A 20,363-nucleotide genomic window follows, 5' to 3' on the forward strand; every position below is an offset into this window, starting at 1 on the left:
CCTCCCTTTGCCAGCAGCTGAGCTCTCCTCCTGCCCAATCCCACCCAATCTCCTTTCTCAGATGAGGACCCAGCATCCTAGTTTCTAGGACTAGTCAACAGGAAACATGCCAAGTGCTAGGAAGGCAGATGAACAGGGCCTCAGCCCCCAAACATCAAAGGGTCTAGAAGCATTTCACACACACAAGAATTTGAATGAACTGAAAACTTCCTGTTTTATTAAAAATCTGTACTTTGCTCAACCAGTAACTGGGACACAGTATCAAAAGACATTTTCATGCCATCTCTGGGTGTGGAAGATGGCTTGGGAAATGAAGTTGAAACCCCCAAATTCAGGAAATTACTTGGGAGACAACAGCAGCCCTCCCTGAGGTGACTGGCCAAGGCCATCAAAACCTTGCTCTGTACTCCGGGCAGCCTCTCTGAACTTCTGGGAGGAGCTCTTCAGATCCAGCTTAGCTCAGGCTCCAGAGATACAGGTGCCCCTCAATCTAGGGGGGGCCTTAGGAATTAATCCATGCAAAAACAGGATCTGAGGGTGGAGCAACAGGAAGAAAAGACACCCCAGAACAGTGGTCTGTCTCTGGAAAAGCACACCGGGCTGGAGAAAGGCCACGGGGCAGACTCCCCTCTGAAGGACCTGGGAACCCAAGGTCCTCCTCTACAGGCTTGCCCTGCCCACCCCCACATGTGTTCCTCCCACTACCTTAGCCCTCTGGGGTGTTTCCCTAGAAAAGTTAATATGGGTGACAAAGTTATGAGACCTTGGTGGCCTCAATCAGTGTACATTTACATAACACCCACACAGGCACACTTCTGTGTTCCTGGGAAACGAGGACATGTGAAGTGAAACTGTCCGTGAGTCCACTGTTAAAAGCTACCAGAACCCAGCTCTCAAAAGCCAGGATACCTTGAGCAAGGGCAGAGAAATACCTGGGGGAACCTAGCTGGGCCTCAAAATATGTGTAAGCTTTGTCTGCTTACAGACCCCAGTGCTGGGCAAAAACCATTCAATGGAAGGGAGGTCTGCCCGTTCTGATGTAACCGTGGCCACTATACCAAGTGACACTTTGTAAAACCTGAAGATACGTCATCCTTGAACAGTGCTAAGATATGACAGTCAGGGGTGTGGGTGGAACACTTTCTGAAAGGCCTGTCTCCCTGGCAACAGACCTGCGCACTGGTTGCTGCTGTGGAAACTGACACCCCAGCCTCATCACCCAGTGTCTCCCCGGAGACTGAGCTACACCAAGCTCTGGTACCTACATCTCCAATCGGGCAGCCCCCTGCCCTGCCTCTTTACAGCCCCTTCTCACACCAACAGGAAGGACTTGGAAAGACAGACTCTATAGATAGATTTTTAAGCTTACAAAAATAAGAGACTCCCCACAAAACTCCAAATCACCAATACATTTATTTGCGGGAGATGGGGTCAAATCTTACCATGAACTTTAAAACTGGGTGGGACTGGAGACACTGATCTGCCCAACCTCTGGGTATTCACAACTGCACAGGGAACCAGATCCTGTACGCGAGGCATCACCATTAAACATGTGAGCATTCGATGAGGAGGACACATTCCGAGTCGTCGCATGATTTCCCATTCAGAGGCAGGTGCTGCCCTCATATCAGAAAAGTAGTGTTGAGAAAAACGCAGGCAGAGCCTGGCATTTGCCTCCTAGCATAGGCCTAGACATGATGGTGGCCATGTGCCAGGGGATCACGCCCTATGTACAAAGCAGGAGAATGATGCTCCCAGCTGAGCTGCAGGATGGGCGCTGGGCTGACTGGAGGGGTAGAGGGGGTGGGGTCTGACCCCATTAGCCTTTCCCCATCCAACCTGGGCCCCCATAAGCCATTCTCTGGCCCTTTGCACAAGACAGACTCAGCAAATCTGGGAGGTATGGGGATTCTCCCAACTCCCCACCTCGCCTCATCTTCCCCAGGTCTGCCAGGTGACCCAATCCACTGGGTACAGCCCCATCCCCGCCCAACCCCACATCTGGACAGACACATGGCAAATATGGAAACTGAAGCCCGGCTGGGCTGGAGCACATCTGGTTGTTGTTGGTTTGGAGTCGTCTTGCAGGTGTCCCAAGGTGGTCAGGCCTCACCCACGGTGGCCAGGTTGAGACCGTGTTTTTTAGATGATTCAGGTTACTCCACGGCAAAGCATGATCCTGATGAAACCCGGCGGAAAAGCAGGCTGGAGCCTCGGAAGAGCTGGCCCTGGACCAGAAGGAAAAAGAGGGTGAGTGAAAGGGAGGCCACGCGTCCTTGTCCCTCCGAGAGGAAGGCCAGTGTCAGGCAAAGAAGGGTCCAGGAGCTCAAAGACCTAGCTCTGGGGTGGACAGCCTCGGCCTACATCCCTGGAGGGCAGAATCTGCCTGTGTTGAAGCAGACGGGAGCGGTTCATGTCCTGCCCAGGGGTGTCTTTGGGGCTACTCTGTAGGAGAGCCCAGAGACGAGGCTCATTGCCCCTCTTGCTTCAGAGCCCAAGTGGTCTGGGACTCTTTCAATGCTCACAGGGAGGACGAGACACACTGACACTGACCAGGGCCGCTGGGAAGAACTGTGGCTCTCCTCCCTGCTTCCCTCCCATCTGTCCTCTTCTCAGCCTTGAGGCCAGTCAGCGCTCTGGCTCCCTCCAGGCCACTGCCCCATTTCACTGCGAGGCAAACCAAGGCCAGGAAAAGGCAAGGTTCTGCCCTTGACCAGAGCCTGGACCTGACTGCTGGGCCCAAGATCTCCAGCCAGGGAGAGGTAGCTTCGGCACAGAACATGAGAACCCAAGGCTGGTACTGCTGCCAGGTCCCCCCGTGGCCCAGCTCCACCCACAGGCTTCCCTGGGCCCAGGAATGTCCTGCAGGAGGGAGGAGTTGGTCTCCAATGCCAGCTGCCCTAACAACCCAGGAACTCAGCTCAACTGGTTACAGCCCTCGAATTTTCAGCCCATGTTACTTGAAGGAGAAGCAGTTCTTGGGCTTTGCCACCTGCCACCTGGGCCAGAGTTCTCTTATCCTTATCCTAAGAGTCTTTAAGACTCAAAGAAGAAAAGGTCTTGTATGATGTTTAATCTTAAAATAAACCCACACTTAGCCACCTCAAATCCTTTCTGAAATTAGGTAAGATGAAAACTTAAATGCCTTATAGACACCAAGTGTCTCCTCACAATATTAGATTCCATGAAACCACTTATCTTTGCATGCAATGAAGCATCCACAAAATCATTTCAGCTGAAGGATGTGGCAAAGAACAGGAAAGGCCTCCTCCGTCCAGTGCCTGCTCACCTGCACACTCAGGTACTTCCAGCAGTGAATCCAGGATTTGAACACCGGGGAGTAAGGGGGAAGCCCAGCCTGCAGCCTGCCCAGGAAGGAGAGTGTAGATGCAGAGAACAGTGGGAGACAGCCATGGGAAAGCCACTTCAAGAAGGAACGCCTTCGGGCTACCACCCGTCCACACCCTGACACCATAGTTCACCCCAGGGGGTGCTGGGAAATCCCAGCGGAAGCCAGGGTGCCTGGCAGGCTGAGCCTATACGCAGAGCAGGTGGGAGGGGGCAGAGTGCTGCAAGGGCTTGCTGGGTCTCCCCCACCCCACAGCCTTGGTAGGTAGAGTGACAAGTAGAAGGGCGCACACCTACCCACAGTTGTTCACAGCCATGAGGTCGCCGACTAGCAGGAAGGGGTAGGTCAGCATGCTCACTGCAATCTGAAACCCAGAGAGGCCTGAGTGCCAGTAACCCACCCCAGCCTGGCGAGCAGAGACACACCACACCAACACCCTGTACCAAGACTTGCCTCCAGCCATTACCAGGGTTGGCCTCCTAGACCCCACTTGGGTCCGCAAAGCAGTGGGAAGGAAGGGCAGCTGGCTTGACTTACCCCCATCACGAACTTGGTATAGCTCCGGATGGCCAGGGCCTGGCTGAACTGAGGAGACAGAAAGGAGGAGCGGTTTGCCACAGGCACCTCAGGACGCAGACTTCAGATCCACATGCCCTCACCCCACCCTCTGCGCTCAGCTCCTCGCAAGCACGCCACACATGCCTTTCCTGTCGGGCCTCACAGTCACTGCCCAGAGAAGGCCTGGGGGCAGAAGCAGGCTAAGTGGACTGAAGGGAGTCCTGAGAAGGACACCCGGTAAGAGGGATCAGCTGCCGCTGCCTGTGCAACCCCACCAGACTGTGAGCCTCAAGGGCTGAACCTGTGTCTGCCTGATCAACATCCAGGGCTTGGCACGCAGTCGGCGCTAAGACACACATGCACCCTGACACCCAAAGGCAAATCCTGGCCTGTGGGGTGAGGTGAGGGCAACTCCAGGCTTACTGCCACCTCCACCTCGGCAAGCTTTTCCCCCTTCAGACCCCAACTCCTCAAATCCTGCTTTGCTGAAGCAAACAGCTCCTAGTGAGGAAAGGTGGCTCCCCCAGCCTCAGCTTCCTGTGGAGCGGCCATCCCACCAGATCGATGCCCTGGGGCCTTGGGCAGAGATTTGCTCAGAGGTCTGCTTGAGTGGCTTTGATAGCCCGGCAGCCTCATCTCAGCCTTTAAGCCACACACAGAAAAGCACTCTAAACACACTTTAAACAAATCTGTTGACTGCTGTTATTGCTGATGTAAGCACAGCAGCCTCTGGTCAGACAGCTGCCCACCTAGATGAGAAACATTGAGCTGTGCACTCCCGGCCACCCTTGCTCTGTATGTGACAGCACAGCTTACCCACCCACAAGGCCCCCAAGAAAGGCAGAACTGCAGGAATGTGCCACTGTGATTGTAGATGGGGTGGGTCTCTATGGAGCCACTTTAATTTGCTTACACTGAAAGGCCAGTTAAGACTCACCTGCCCAGGTCAAGTGGCCAGTCTCCCTGCAAGCAGAGGCTCCCATCTGGGATGGGGCACTCCTCACCACACAGAACAGACAGGTGCCAGACACACACACGTGGAACATGAACCCCTTCCCACCCAGGCGATTCTGGCGGACAGGTCCCCAGGCCCTCCTAGCCTCCTGGGCCTGGCGATCCCCACTGTGAGAATGTCTGGACACTGCGATCCCCAGCCATCGCTGCTCCCCACCTCTTATCTTGGTTCAGGCAGAACCAGTCCACCCCTCAGGTACCTGGACGGCCTTCTTCAACTAGTGCTGTGTAGAAGGACCAGGCCTTCCTATGCCTGACCTGACCTGCTGAAAGGTCTATGTATACTAGGCTGTGTAGACCACAGCTAACAAAATAGGAGGGTGGGCCTGGGCTGTATACTCCCTAGCCGATCTGAAAAAACTCAGAGGAATGTACCCTTAGCCTGGCCAGGGATCTAATTCCAGCCCTGTCAGTTCTAGCTGAGTGACTCTGGAGAGCCCAGAGTTCTCCAGAATTTGTGATCTCTGGGTCTCAATTTCTGTGTTGGTAAACGGAACATTATACCTGACCTGTTCCCTTCACAACTAGGATGCCGTCAGATCAAAGGCCACAATGTTCACAAAAGGGTTTTGAAAAGCAAAAGACGTGATGCAATGGTCAAAGGGTGCTCACTATTAGCTGGTCTATCTTCTGACTTCCTGAGCCCTAGTTGGGTCACTGCCTCGGAGCAGCCTTAGATAAGCTGGGGTTGGTTTCTAAGGCTTCCCAGGGACAAGCATTCCATTAATTCCTCCCAGGTCTGGGTACTAATCTGGAATCTCGCCTCTCATGGCCATACTCCCCTTAGACAAAGATGACCCCAGGGACAATGAGAGGTCCTCTCTCACCCTCCGGGCCTGATGCTCAGAACCCCAGAATCCTCGACTTTGTCCCAGACCCTGGGCATCAGCAGTACACGGAAAGAAGGACAAGTCCTTGTTCCAACCAACCTGGGAACCTGGATTCTGGTCGTTTCCCAGCCCCCCTGGGGTGTCACTCACGCTGTCATCCACCAGGTAGGCATTGATGAAGTGGGCCAGCAGGTTACAGCCCCACAAGAAAACCACATCGCCCAGGAGGTGAGGGATTAATCCACTAAAAAACAAGGTAAGCAGAGATGAGCAGGAGAGGGAGAGGAGCAGTCCCTGGGGGCTCCACACCCAGGAAGCAGGCAGGGATGTTCCAAGTTCAAAATCTTAGCATATCCAATGGCACAGCCTTAGAAAGGAAGCCTGCAGGGGCCAGCAGCTTCGCACACTGGGAAGGTAGTGCTCCTTTCCCATGGGGAGGTGTTCTATGGCACTTTGGATGCCACAAATTAGTTAACAGTCTCAAGCAGTTTTCAAACCACAGAAGCCAGGGATCAAGATGTGAATACTGCCAAATTTGCAATTTCCAAATACAGATAACAACAGTGTCGACGTGTTGGTAATTTTTTCCTGGCCTCTTTACCTAACCAACTCCCAGAAGACACATTGCTCAATGCATCTGTTCTCTTCGCCCCTGAAAATATTCTATCAAAAAGATTCTATGCAAGCATTTACAATGAGGGCTAACTTTTTAAGTGATGGCCTTTAAACTGCTAAGGAAGGTTCCCCAAGATGCAGCGCTGAGGGTAAAAGGCCAGTTTGAGGTCAGTGGGTCCCACATGCCTCTTGTGTGTTTTTCAGTGTATTTGCTTGTTTAGGTACGGAGTGCCCTGGGAGGCTCTCCAGGAGAAGGATGGCTGTCTCCTGGGAGGAAAAGCAGAATTATTATTTTTGAATTAAAAAAAAAATCTTATAAAATATATGAAAAACTCAAAAGAATATATGTAATACATCCATAAGGAGTATTAATAAAATGAACCTCTGTGAATGCAATTTCTAATCTTGTCATTCCTGCTTGTGCTCAGATTGACTATGTGCTATATACCCTTTGGTGCTTTCTATGCACTGTAACATGTATGCATATCACCTGTTCCAAAATCACATGGCGAAAAAGAACCCAAAGAGTAGGCATCTGTTGTGTGGGAATCCTATTCACACACCAGAAGAGAACTACGCAGTGTGAAAAATGCCAGAGGTGGTCATGTGCAGTGTTTCAAGATGGGTGGCTGTTTCTGTAGAGCAGCCATTGGCCGGGGCCCAGGGGCTACCCCTTTGGCAGGGCACACGGTCTCTGAGGGCCACAGATGCCCTGCACTTTGTCACCTCACATCCAACTTTCTTCACCTCTAAAGAAAGCGCATACTGAAAAGACTATGTTCAGAAAGAATAAAGCACAGACAGAACCCAGAAGCCAGGCTTGGTGAGTCGTTTTTTGATTTGCCGTTTTAAGGTCTAGATAGTGACATACATGCTGATAGGCATGTCACGAATGTTGGTTTGTTACCAGGTACATGCGCAAATATATATATGTATAAATATTTATACATACATATATGTGTGCATGAATATAAATCAGAGTTTCTCAACCTTGGCACTATTGACATTTTGGGCTGAATAATTTTTTTTTTCTCCCCAAGAGACAGGGTCTCACTCTGTCACCCAGGCTGGAGTGCAGTGGTGCAATCATAGCTCACTGCAGTCTCCAACTCCGGGGCTCAAGCCATCCTCCCATCTCAGCCTCCCAGGTAGCTAGGACTACAGGTGAGTGCTTCCATGCCCAGCTAACTTTTAAAAACATTTTTATAGAGACAGAAGTCTTGCTATGTTGCTCAGGCTGGTCTTGAACTTCTGGCCTCAAGTAATCCCCCTGCCTTGGCCTCCGGACAGCTGCAGAAACCACTGAGACTAATCCTGAGTAACTGGGATCACAGATGCAAGCAACCACACCAGGCTGAATCAGTCTTTGTTGCGGGGTTGTCCTGTGTACTGTAGGATGTTTAGCAGCGTCTCTGGCCTCTACCCACTAGATGCCAGTTGTGACAACTACAAGATGTCTCCGGACACTGCCAGTGTTCCCTGGGGAGCAAAATCATCTCCTGCTGAGAACTGTATATATATTTCTGTATTATATACACATACATGCACATGCACCTACAAGTAGTCATTTCTTGGTTAAACAAGGGGCCATAAATAAAAAACATCTGACAAACTGGAAAACCATGATATAAAGACTTCGTACGAATAATATGGAGCCCTGTGTCTAGTACAGCGGACACTGCTGTATACCATGTGTCTACCACATTTGTGACGTACCTGTCAGCATATACGTCATTGCCTAGACCTTAGAACAGCAAATCAAAAAACAGCCATCAAGCCTGGCTTCTGGGTTCTGTCTGTGCTTTATTCTTTCTGAACATAGTCTTTTCAGTATGCGCTTTATTTAGAGGTGAAATAAACTGGACGTGAGGTGACGAAGTGCAGAGTGTCTGTGGCCCTTGGAGACCATGTGCCCTGCCAAAGGACCAGGTCCTGGGTCCTGGCCAATGGCTGCTCTACAGAAAGAACTACCCAGCAGGACAAGATTTTCTGACTTTTCAAAGAGATGCTAGAAATGTGGAATTTTGTGCAACATACCTTAAACGTCAACGTCAACAACTAATTTATCAGAAAAGCAATGTCAAACAGAATCCACTGGCTGTGGTCAGCCTGTGAGCTTCCAGAGCTCCACCCTCAGTCCAAGTCAGATATTCAGTCATGTTTTAGCAGTGAGGCCAAGGACTATGCAGTGACTTAGCTCACGAAGACCAGCCCCACACCCACCGCAGCTGGATGAGGCCCAGTGGGGCTGATCAGTTCATCTCCCCCATGTACTAGACACACAGTTCCACTTTTACATGAGCCGTGGCCTGAAAAGGGCTAAGCAGTCTGGACACGCCATGGAGCTCTAGAGAGCTGGCCACAGCACTTGGGCTAGGGCAGGGCCACGTGGTTAGTCCCAGGCCAGCAGCTGTGGTCTGAGAGGTTGAGGACACACGTGTTAACAGAGCCAGACCCGTAGCCAGTTATGGGGTATATAGACTCACGTACACAAAGAATCCCAGCAGCCCTTCCTCTTTGAAAATTTTCCCAATGGAGCTCAGCACACCACTGTGAAGAAGACAAGACAGAGATACAGGGTCATGCAGTCACCTACCGGAAGCCCACCCCTTGGTGTGGGGCTGAGCCCCCGAGCTCTGCTCAGATCCAGCCAGTCCTGGTGGGGTGGGGAGGATTATTACCAGGAAGAACCAAGTAGAAAGGCACAGAGAGCGCTTGGTCGGGGTGAGGAGGAGTTTACACAGTTCACGGAGACTGGGGAAGCCCAACCACCCACGAGAGCAGCCCACTAGCAGTCCTATACTGGTGTTTTCTGTGAGGTCGGAGTTTAGGAATGCATCTCCCGACTTCGGCCACTGCTGCGGAGATGGCAGGCCCTTCTCTTACCTGGCCCTCACACTTATCTCTGGTTAAACAACACTCCACCAGAGGAGCCCACAGGCCTGCCCAAGAGAGTAAGAGTAGAAGGCGGTAGTGAGCCGAGAGAATTACTTTCCCAGAGGGCAGAGAAAGAATACAGGGCCCTGCAGGAGGAGGCACTGGAACCAGCCTAGGAGAAGACATCTGGCACTCCTGAGCAGGGAGCCGGGGATTCATGCCCTGGCCACTGCACCCTGTTAGAGATGAGAGGACAGGCTGCGGGTTCTTAGGCGTGAAATGCCAAGGAAGCTCAATAACAACCTTTGTGACCTATGGCTGGAAATGACAATTGGCTTGTCCTGAATGGAGGCTGCACAAAGCCCAGGTGGAAGGGGCAACCTAACAGAGGAAGCCAGTGGAAGGCAAAGCCCTGGGTAGCCCTGGACCCAGATCATCCCAGCCCTGTCAGGCCCGGCCCCACCTCTCAAAACAGTGGTTGCCAGATTATACCCGCCTGGTCCCAACTACTGACCTCATACTTCAGTCTAGGGGAATGGGCCAATTTCCCATTAATGACCCCAAAATGAGGCACCATGGCAGCTGAGCTTCCTGGGGTGGTGGCCCCAAAGGACGGCTGCAAAAAACGCTGACCCCAGGAAATGAGAATCTTAAGCGAGGAAGGGCAACCCAGGTGTGTCCTTCTGCCACATGCCTCCAGGACCCACCTCTGTCAACACATATGCCCCTGGCACCTGCCCAGGGCTGCACACAGCAGATCTAGGTGAAGGTCTGGTACACAGTTGAAGGAATGAGCCCCAAGCCCATGGGGTGGATGGCTTCTTCACAGGGGATAAAAAGAGCTATCAGCCTATGACGGCCGGAAAAATCATTACAGCATTACCTTGGGAGTCCAAGAGGAGACCCCAGCTCAGTCCTAAGTGGCAGAATCAGCTCTGGTGCCAGAAATCCTAATCCAAGCTGACTACAATCCCACTCACCCCTCTGCAAAGACATCTAGGCTCATCCAGGGCTGCCCTTGATAAGAGATGGAGAAGAGCAAATGCCCCTGGACAGACTATGGAAGCCACTGCAGCATTCCTCAGAAGCCAGGCAGCAGGCTGAACTCACACAGGACTAGAGCAGAAAAGGTGCAGCAACCAACCCCAGCACAGCCTGCCCTGGCAGACTCTGAAAAGGTAACAGGGCCACTCTGCCTGTCCCAAGAGTTACCCACCTGTACTTGGCCTCCCGTCCCACAAACTGGACCATGCAGCGCATTGAGATGACTGAGGAAAAACAAAACACACACAGGTGATGTGGTGGGCCAAACCTCATGATGCCCCAGCCGCCGGGTGCCGGGTGCAGAGTGGCCACTGAACAACATGGCCTGTTCAGACAGCAGGAGAGGAAGAGGGACTTTGGGGTTCCCTGTCACATCCCATGACCACAGCGCCCCATTTCTTCTGCCTGGGAAGAGCCCCACCTCCCTTTGGAAAGAATTCCAATCTCTCCTCAGTGGGGTGGGTTCCAGTAGAATACCTCCCACCCCACTACCACTTCCCAACCGGTCTAAGACTGTCTATCTACAGTCCACGAGGGGGCGCCCCCACCCCACGTCCCCACCCCGGCTTAGAGAGTCTCGGGGAAGGGGGGGCTTACCGTGCAGGGGGTGGGCCAACATGCGGGACACACACTGCATCATCATCTCGTAGGAGGTCTGGAAGAGAGCATGGGGTGGGGACTCGCCACCCGCGGCCTGTCTCTGGAACTGGCCCTCGAGGGGAGCTACAAGTGCTTGGGAGGGAGAAACCCGTCCCAGGGACTGCACGTGGGGTCGGTCTGCCAAGGATGGCTCCACCTGTTGCCCCACTCCCCAGTCCCCCACCCAGGAGTGCTGCCGGGTCCCAGGCTAGGCCCAACAATGGCTGAGAAGGCTTTCCGGGGTTCCCTGCACACCCAGGCCAGGGCTCCTTCCCTTAGCATCCCACCCATGCATGCACGAGGACCCAACTCTTCCACTTGTCAATGACCTGCCCAACTTGGGGGTGAGAAATCATTAGGCTCCCCGCCACACGCCTCTCCCTCTCCAACTCTCAACACCCACCTCCTTCACAACTTTCTTCAGGGAAGTCTTCATATCATCCTTGTTGGAAACCTGCTCAATCTCATCTGGAGGGAAAACCTGAAACAGGGAAGGGAAAGAACCAAGTTCAGCTACACCTCTTCCATGGAACTCTTCGGGGACTCGGGCGGCAGGAACCAGCTCCAAATATTTCCTCTGCAGTGTCTATTGGCTGAGCCCACCTCAGGTGACCTCCAGGTCAGGTCTGGAGCGTGGGGGAAAAAGAAAGCCACCATCTGGTGTCACAGCTGTGGGAAAGCAGACCTGTGGGGTGGGAGCTCTCCCATGGGGCTTCCAACGGTCTGGGAAGAAGGAGGCAGGACCAGGGTAACTGGCTGCTGCAGGAGTGGTTGGGAGTATGAGGAAACCTCGGGCCACTGTTCCTGGTTTTGTGTGGGCTCACCTTCTTCATGCTACCCCGAGTCACAGTGGAAAGGGCGTTGGACATCAGCCGGGGACTCAGGCCTCGGAACAGCCCTATCTTACCATCCACTTGCACAATGTACTTGGCTGTAAGAAAACAGAGGTGGAAGAGGAGTTACACCCAGTTCAGGGGCACCCACTCCTGGGTCACACACACCCAGACCAGGCTCGGCTTGTCCCTCAGGTAACTGCTGACTACAGGCACAGAAGGGAGCATCTGTCCAGGACCTGGAAGCGGTCAGGCCCTAACCCCCAAATGTCTTCTAGCCCATTTCTTTTAGTAAAAGCCTCAAAATCTATTTCTAACAAACAAGTTCATACATTTTCCTTCCTTCCCTTCCCTTTCTTTTCCCTTTCCTTTCCTTTCCTTCCTTCCATTTTCTCTCCCTCCCCCTTCCTCTCTCCCTCTCTCTCTCTCTCTTTTCTTTCTTTCTCTTTTTGCTTTAAAAACTCTACTTGGCAAACTCAGTCGTGATTTCTCAACTCAGCAACTTAAATGCCGCAACACAGAAAACAATTCTGTTGCTTAAAAGTTATGTTTTTCTTGACGAAAAGAAAATAGGAAACACAGAGAAACTGCCCACAGGGAATGATGAAGTCTGCAACCTAAAGGAGGGAAAAAGGAAAAGGAAGGGCTCCCGGAAGGCAGGCTCAAGAACGCCCCCTGCACACGCGACGGCCCGGGTAGTCTCCACCCTGTTACTGTGCTACAACCAGGATACCACCTGGCACCTGTTGGCATTTATTAGTCAAGGGAAAAACAAGTCTATGGAGAAGTAACTAAAACAGAAGTACCAATGAACAATTCCACAGAATAAACTTAAATGTTATGGAAGCTAGACCCTACCTGTGTGAGTTAGTGTTTCTTTCACTAGGGTCTCTCTTTCTAAGGATACGATTCATTGTTTTCTATCAACACTTTAAACATGTTTTAAATGGCAGGGTGGTATTTTTATAAACCTGTGCATCTGGAAGCTAGCAGAACATTCTCTCAGACAGCATGCTCCCTCTTTTAGACCATGACTTTAGCTCTCTGGCACCGCGCAGAGGCAGGAAGAAGCAAATCTGCCTTTTGCTCCTCCCAGATGTCTGCCAGCCCAGCAATTCAATGTCACAGCTAGCATGGGTTTTTCACGAGCTGAGAACACCTGTTACCTGTATATGTGATTTCCTGAGATGGGGGTGGGCTGGAAAGAGAGGAGGAGGAAGGGAGGGGATGCTGGGTGACTTGGCAAGGTGCCCTACTTCACAGACTGAACAGACAGAGGAAAATTTGCTTTGGGGGAGGGTGGATCCTAGAGAGGAGAGGGAGCCTCAGGACCTCTGTGTGTGATCCTGAGCAAAACATCTACCCTCTTCCATCTGGCCACCTGTAAAAAAATGGAATAAGGACCTTCATTTCTCTCCATTTCCGAGGGGCCTGGGGAACAAGGGAGAGCGGAGAGAGGCGTGCTGAAACGCCTGCAGGGGCCTCTGTGGGTCCTAAGGCCTCAGGCTGGCCAGGGCCCCCCTCATTCCGGGTCTTTCTGCAGTGCCTGGAAACCCTCTGGGAAGTTCTTTCTTCTATACCAGAGAATGTCACGACAGCTGCAGTACTTTCAGCCATGACAAGTAGAGGAGCAGACACTGTCCACGCTGTACCAGAGAGCCAAATGGCGGGTCCCCTCCCTGACTCCAAAGTAGGCCTAGTGTCCGGAGATCCCCAACGGACATCTGCTCACCCCTAGATTAAAGCTACACTTATATAAACAAGGCTGGGGGCACACCTCAGAACTCTGCTCATCCTCACAAGAGGCAGTAAGATGAGGGTCAAGTTCCCTCTGCTCTGTGTCCTTTTGGGAATGGCTGTGTCACATGAATAGAGATGATCTGGGCTCTAATCTCACCTCTCAGAACATAGCAGGTGCAACCAGATCCAGAGAAGGCCCCGTGCAGGGCCGCAGCCCTCCACCTGGGCTGCCTTACCTCTCTGTATACTGCCTCACTACGCAATGGTAGGGTGCCTTCCTACTTCTGTCATTCCCCACTCCACTACGCTGACAAGTTTTAAGTAAAAAACAACACAAACACATTTCCTCACAAGATGACACATTCCACCTGGCCCTAGACTCTGCACTCAACAACACAGGGACAAAACTGGAAGAGAAATATGACACCCAATTCTGCCAACAGCATGTGAAGTGGAAAAGGTAACACAGAGGCCAAGCCCCAAGTTACTCAACAGAAAGATAGATTCTGGAGAACATTCTCAGGTAAGAGCAGAGGTGCAGGAAACTTGAGGGGACTCGCCTGGAATGGAACTCCAGCTGTGAACATGGAGAGAAAGGGCACGTTTAAAGAAGGTCCTCATCATGGTCATCTGGTGAGGGTGGGGACTGGGAGAGGAACATGACAAGGCCCTGGCCAGCCGGCACCTGTGGGCCAGGGGATGGGCAGCAGAGGCAGCAAGGTGGGCTTCTTGATGACAGATGGGGAGCCTGCAGGAAGGCCTGGGCAGGAGAAGCTGACCTTACTTTGCAGACAAGGGGTGCAGCCGGGCCACAGCAGGTAAGTGGCCCGCCAAAGCTCACGCAGCACACAGAAGTGAAGCTGCAATTCACTGCACACCATTCTGTAACCAACAGATGGAGACACCAGAGCGAGTGAGCACCACTCACTGCCTGAGGAATGCAGGGGAAACAAGACACCCAGGTGGGATGAAAGAAAAGAACGCAGGAGGAGCCCCACAGGCCTTCTACTGGAGTAGCAGGGCCAGGCTGCTCACAGGGCAAAAGGAAATCACCCCCACGCCTGTTCCAGGCACAACCCGGGGCAACAGAAATAACAGGGACCAGTGTCCTCTCTCAGGCACCTGTGTCTGTCCCCTCCTACTGTCTGGGCTGGCAGCTGGCAGTACCGGCAGAGGAGCTGGACGAAAGCTGTATGGTTCACCTGCTCCCACCCCGACACCATGCCCTCTCTGGACATGCTTAGATCCCCTCCTCTATGCCAGCTCGACTCTGCATGCCGTGCTGCGCGGTGGGTTCCCCAGGGCCAGCTGGTCCTGCTCCCCACTTGAGGCCTCTTTTCTGTTGGCGTGGGCTTTCCTGCTCGGGAGGCACACTCACCGTAGGTGAAGAAGCTCGGCAGATAGAGGACCTTCCTCCCCAGCACATTGGTCCCAAGGGTGGGGGGCATCGGCTCATGACCCACCTTCAGAATGAACAAAGACAAAGGGACGTTCAGCCTCACCACCTCTCCTCACACCTCCTGTCCCCTTTGCCCTCTTCTCCCACAAATTCTAATGTGGCTCTTGTTCGTGTTTTCCCCATCAAAACACCAGAAAGCTCGTCAGTGTCTCTAACCACAGGCAGCACGTAATCTCCCAATGAACAGAAATGCCTGGTCCCAGACACTGCCCAACCACAGTCCAAGTCACACCCACACCCCAACATTCTTATATTCAAATCCCAGATATTCCCAGTAGAAACATCTGTATGTACTTCAAACGCTACTCCCATCTCAGAACAAATCTCAGTTATTCTCATCTCCCAATGAAAAACTTCACCCCAACCTCAATTCCAAATGTGGCAATAAGAAAACACATCATACCCAAACCTCAGACAGGTCAGCCATTAAGTCGTCCATTCCAAAGTGCACGCCAAACTCAAATTTCTTACCAAATCTACTGCAGACACCTCCACGTCTATTCCTCCCATTCCCAGGCTTAGCAAACTATTACCTCAAATTCCAGGTGCTCCTCAAACACATCCTCAGCTGCGTTCTCTCCTCAATCACCCTACATCCCTGTGAAAAAATGACCCCCTCATTTCTGAAGGGCTATGACAGTTCTTGCTGTACAGATGCTTCTTATATCTGAAATGTTTATTTATGTATTTGTTTATTTATTTTTGAGACAGAGTTTAGCTCTTGTTGCCTAGGCTGGAGTGCAATGGCATGCTCTCGCCTCACCACAACCTCCGCCTCCCGGTTTCAAATGATTCTCCTACCTCAGCCTCCCAAGTAGCTGGGATTACAGGCACCCGCCACCATATCCGGCTAATTTTTTATATTTTTAGTACAGACGGGGTTTCTCCATGTTGGTCAGGCTGGTCTCGAACTCCCGACCTCAGGTGATCCACTTGCCTTGGCCTCCCTAAGTGCTGGGATTACAGGTGTGAGCCACTGTGCCTGGCCTGCAATATTTATTAAACCCATGGGTGGGTGAAGGACCATCCATATCCATGTGAGGAGGAGGAGGAAGTCCCTGTCGAGGGGTGAGAGCCCCTGATGCCAGGGAGGAGGCAAGGTGCCAAGGAGACCAGCACCTAGGTGGGGAGTGAGAAGGCCCCTTCCTCCCTTGGCAAGGGGCCAGGATACCAGCCCTGTGCCATCTAAGCAGGCCAGCTGGGCCCATGGACCAGAGTGATTCCTCTGAGATGTGGGAGGGGATTTGACCTGCAGCTGTGGGAGGCGCTAGAAGTGGCAGGTTTGAAAGCGCTACCTTGTAAACTGGATTAGGTATGCTTCCAACGCTTTCTGGGATCACCCCTGTCCCCTTTTGCCTTTATCAAGCAAGTGCTTTTGAAAGTTCAGGCTATCTCCTATGGATGTGATTCTGAGATGCCTAACAGATCAATGATTGTAAATGTAAAAACTCCTCTATGATGGGGACTGTCTTTAAAAGAAAAAAATTTTGACCTAGTGGAGCTAAAGGAGGAAAGGGGTGAGTCAGCTGACCCAGGCAGTGAGTACTTTCCTTCTAGACCTTTTCCCTTCTAGGTTAAAAGCTCCACGGTAGTTCTGAGTTAAGTTCTGTCTTGATCTGTGTTCTCTTAAATACAGATGGTACTCCTTTATACCTCCACTCCAAATCGCCATCACTGCTCTTTTGCCGTCCTTACCCAGTTTAGTCAACACTATTTGGGAATCCCACTGACCCCAATTTCATCCTTAAATCTGTAACATTATCCCATATCCCCATGGCTCCCAAATCTGTTGAATCTACTTTCTTCACTTCTATTGGGTTATCATAGGCACGCTGGCTGTATCTCATCCGCATTCCTCTCGCCTTCAAGTTTTAATTATTTGTTCCCAAGTCATTAAACCCAATTCCATCCTCAAATCTGTTAACCCAGTCCTAACTATGGCAAATGCTGTGGCCCTGTATCAGATACCAGCAGGGACAGTCTGTCATCTTAAAATCTTCAGCTCCCAACTGACAGCCACATGCCCTGATGTAAGGCACTGCATTCTTATGTACCTAATCCCCAATCTGTCACTCCACTCCTGACACCTCCACTCCCAGTAATTTGCCTTTCTGCAAGATATTACTCTGATTCCCAAGCTATACCCATTGAAGATCTTACCTTAATATATGTTACACTCAACACCAACGGGGTCCAAATCAGACAGGCACCTCTCTGGTCCTTCAATGGGGCTCATCCATCCTTACCTGCCCACCATCTAGTTCTTCTCATGCTTTAGAGTCCTTCATTACCCCATTCCCTTCCCAAACCACCCTTATTTCAATGTTCCTTCAAACCAGATCCGCCGTTGTCCAAATGATGAAGACACTTCATTTCCCTCACATTGAGCCCTTGTGCTCTAGCATCCTTCACTCCACAGACTCTCCCACCTGTACCCTAAACTCCTAGCCCTCAGTCTCATTCCATCAGTTTCCAGAACCCTCACTTCTCAGGTCCCACCAGTTCCAAAGCACCAATTTATCTCCCAAACTTCGAGTTCAACTGCTGTAAATACAATCTTACCCCTGTAAGACAGCCCTCATTTCCAAATCACAACCAAATGCCAGTCTTGGTCTACACCTTCCGCCATCAACAGTTTTCAAATCTGTCACAATTAGGGTCTAGTCAGGCACCTTGATGCCCCTGACTGAATCTCCTCATTCCTTGTCATATTCCTGGTCACACCCACAAATCTATTACCATTCCTCAGATCCCAGATTTCAACTACTCTCATTCTCAAGGCCTTCTCATTCCAGTTGTATTTTGCATTCTCTCAGTTCAATTATAGAGATGGTAAAATCTGACACCCACCTGCCTCAACTGAAATCTTGGATGGGTCTCCACTTCAATTTTTAACCTTCCTCCTCCCACTCTTCTTAACTGGAACATTCTGGCCTAATGACCCCCATCAAAACTGTACCCATCCCAGCCACACCCACCTAATTCTCACACCTCCACACGCCCTTCATTCCAGCTCACTCCTCTCAAGCAGCACACTTCATCTGTTCCGCATTGCTGGCCACCACCAAATCTGCCAAGTGCCCATGCATCCCTCCGTTCTAGAGACATCCCTACCTCGGTCTCAATTTCTGGTAATCCCTACCTATCCTGCCACCTATGTCTCCACTGTCCCTTCTGCCCAATTTCAATACTCCCGTCCTCCTTCTCCTCATCTGCCCAGATACAAGCACTGTGATTCCTCTCTGACCCCAACTATTGACTTCCATTTCCTCCTCCAAATGCGTCATCCCCTTCCCCGCTTAAAGCCTGCTCCTAGCTTCCCTCTCTAGACAAATCGCTGCCACGCCCCTCCCCCAATGCTGGCCCTATCTGTTCCCCTCCCCCCATACGCGTCACCCTGTCCCCTCCTCCTACCAAATCTGTCGTCGCCATCAAATCCAGAGCCCCCATCTCCGGTAAACCGATAGCATTCCCCTGCAAAATTCTTTGCCTTCGCACTCTCCCACCAAATTAAATCACAATGAAACCCAAGACCTGTCTTCTCTGTCCACCCCCAGTCTGGTGTCCTTCTTTCCCTCCTAAATTTCTGGCCCTGGTGCCCACTTTGTCCCCACCCCACGACGTTTTACATCCATCTCTACCAAATCCAGAGCCCCCGTTCCCCTCTACCCCAAATATGTGCTCCTCAGCCTCTAAACACTTCGCCCGGGCCCCCAACCTTCCTCCCCATCTCTTCACCCAAACTTCTCGCCCCTCCCCCAATTATGTTGCTTCTTCCCTCATCCCAAATTCGTTCCCTTCCCTATCCCAAGTCCATCGTCCCCACTCCTTTACTTCCCAAATATGTTTTTCCAGACCATCGCCCCCTCCTTGGCACCCCCCAAATCGCTTGTTCCTTCCACCCTCTCCCAAATCCGCTATTACTTTAACCCTTTCTGCATTCTAAAACCCGTGACCTCTGCGTTCCCACACGGCTTCCCTCCCCTCCCACCCACTTCGGCGCCCCAAACCCGCCGTCCCCACCCCTCTCCCCAAATCCGTCGCCATTGACTCCCCGCCCCAATCCTCCAAATCCTGGCCTGTCACCTTCACATCAGTCTCTCATCTCCCTACGGCGCCTCTGGTCCCCCACCTGGATGAGCAGCTTCACGTAGAGCAGGGGATGACTGAGCGCCGTCACGCCCGCGCCCAGTGCCACGAAAAGAGCCTCAGTGGTCGGGGCGTTGTCCCCAGACCCCAGGCCCCCTGACCCGCCGTCCATCCTGCGGGCCGAGGGCTGAGCCGCAGGCCGAGGGTGGCGAGGATGTGCGCGGTGCGCGGGCGGTGGATCGCGAGCTCGGGCCTCGACCCCCGCCGCCGCTCCGCCGCGAGCTCCGGCTCCAGCTCCGGCTCCCGCCATCCCCGCGGCACCGCCGCGAGCCCAGGGCGCCACTTCCGGGTCCAAAGCTCCCATGGCACCCGGCGGCGAGGTCACTCCCTGTCACGTGACGGAGGCCGCGCCCCTCGCCGGCGTCAGGGGGCAGGGCCGGGGCGCACCACTCTCGGCCGCGGGGGAGCTCGGGAGCGTGGCGCGGCGGGTGGGACACGCCGGATGTGGCCCCCGGGCCGGTGGGGGCCTAGCAGGACACTGGGTTGCGGGCCGGGGATCAATGGTGGCGGGCAGCCGGGTCCCCGGGCGCGGGAGCTGTGGCGGCTGTCGCAGGCCGGGGCGCTCCCCCGGGAGGCCCAGAGCACGCGGGGGCGGGGTTCGGTGCCTCCGGCTGCCAGACGTCCCCAATATGGTCTGAGGCGCTTCCAAGCTCCCTCCCTGGCTTCGGGATTTTTCTCTGTAGTTCTCTGCCCGCCCCTTTGCGGCCCAGATCCCAGTCGCCGCGGCCTGCGTGGAACTCTGCGCGAGCTGAATCTCCTGCTGCAGAACGACCCCGAGCCCGAACCCGAGCCCCTCCGCGGCCCCAGCCTCTTTGTCCGACCCCTTTCCCATCTCCCCTGCCAGGAATGCTCTCCCCACCAGAGCAAATCCAGATGTCCCCTCGGCGACTGTGGGCACCCTCCCCAACTGTGGAGCCTTCGCACGCCTTCCTCAGAGTCCGTGGTTGTAAAATTTGTTTTTCTCTAAAGTATTTGAGTGTCTCCCTCACTAGATCCTGAGGGTTTTAGTGAGTCCCTCGGTGTGAGCACACGCAGGCACTACTGGGCGCCTGTAGTTGATTCTTAGTTAATACAAGTGAATAATCATAACTAGACCTTAATTTGCAGGAACTGTGTGACAGGCACTTTTTAAAATGCTTTACACGTGTTGATTCAAGTGTAATCCTCACAAGAACCCTGCGAGGAAGATAGGACAGCAAGTGCCCTGTTCCTGTTTGTAAGCGTGCATTACACCCTGCAACAATACCTACAACAGA

At 52.7% G+C, this 20,363-nt stretch overlaps 1 protein-coding gene across 2 annotated transcripts; it reads right to left on the reverse strand.

The window, feature by feature from the left end:
- Positions 1 to 1,394: 1,394 nt before the first annotated feature.
- On the reverse strand, positions 1,395 to 19,442 carry MTCH1 (mitochondrial carrier 1). 2 transcript variants are annotated; one of them, XM_050787776.1, is made up of 12 exons: positions 19,091 to 19,442; positions 14,878 to 14,962; positions 11,751 to 11,857; positions 11,330 to 11,407; positions 10,885 to 10,942; positions 10,460 to 10,511; positions 8,857 to 8,916; positions 5,902 to 5,995; positions 3,887 to 3,934; positions 3,646 to 3,713; positions 3,290 to 3,365; positions 1,395 to 2,228 (listed from the first exon to the last, which is right to left on the reverse strand). In XM_050787776.1, the coding sequence occupies exons 1-12, from the start codon at positions 19,409 to 19,411 to the stop codon at positions 2,157 to 2,159; spliced, it is 1,119 nt and encodes a 372-aa protein (XP_050643733.1). In that variant the 5' UTR covers positions 19,412 to 19,442; the 3' UTR covers positions 1,395 to 2,156. The 2 variants fall into 2 exon arrangements, with proteins under 2 accessions (XP_050643733.1, XP_050643732.1); XM_050787775.1 differs by having other exon boundaries at positions 5,851 to 5,995; positions 19,091 to 19,441.
- Between the last annotated feature and the right edge of the window lie 921 nt (positions 19,443 to 20,363).

Source organism: Macaca thibetana, chromosome 4, assembly GCF_024542745.1.
Source record: "Macaca thibetana thibetana isolate TM-01 chromosome 4, ASM2454274v1, whole genome shotgun sequence".
NCBI lineage: Eukaryota > Metazoa > Chordata > Mammalia > Primates > Cercopithecidae > Macaca > Macaca thibetana.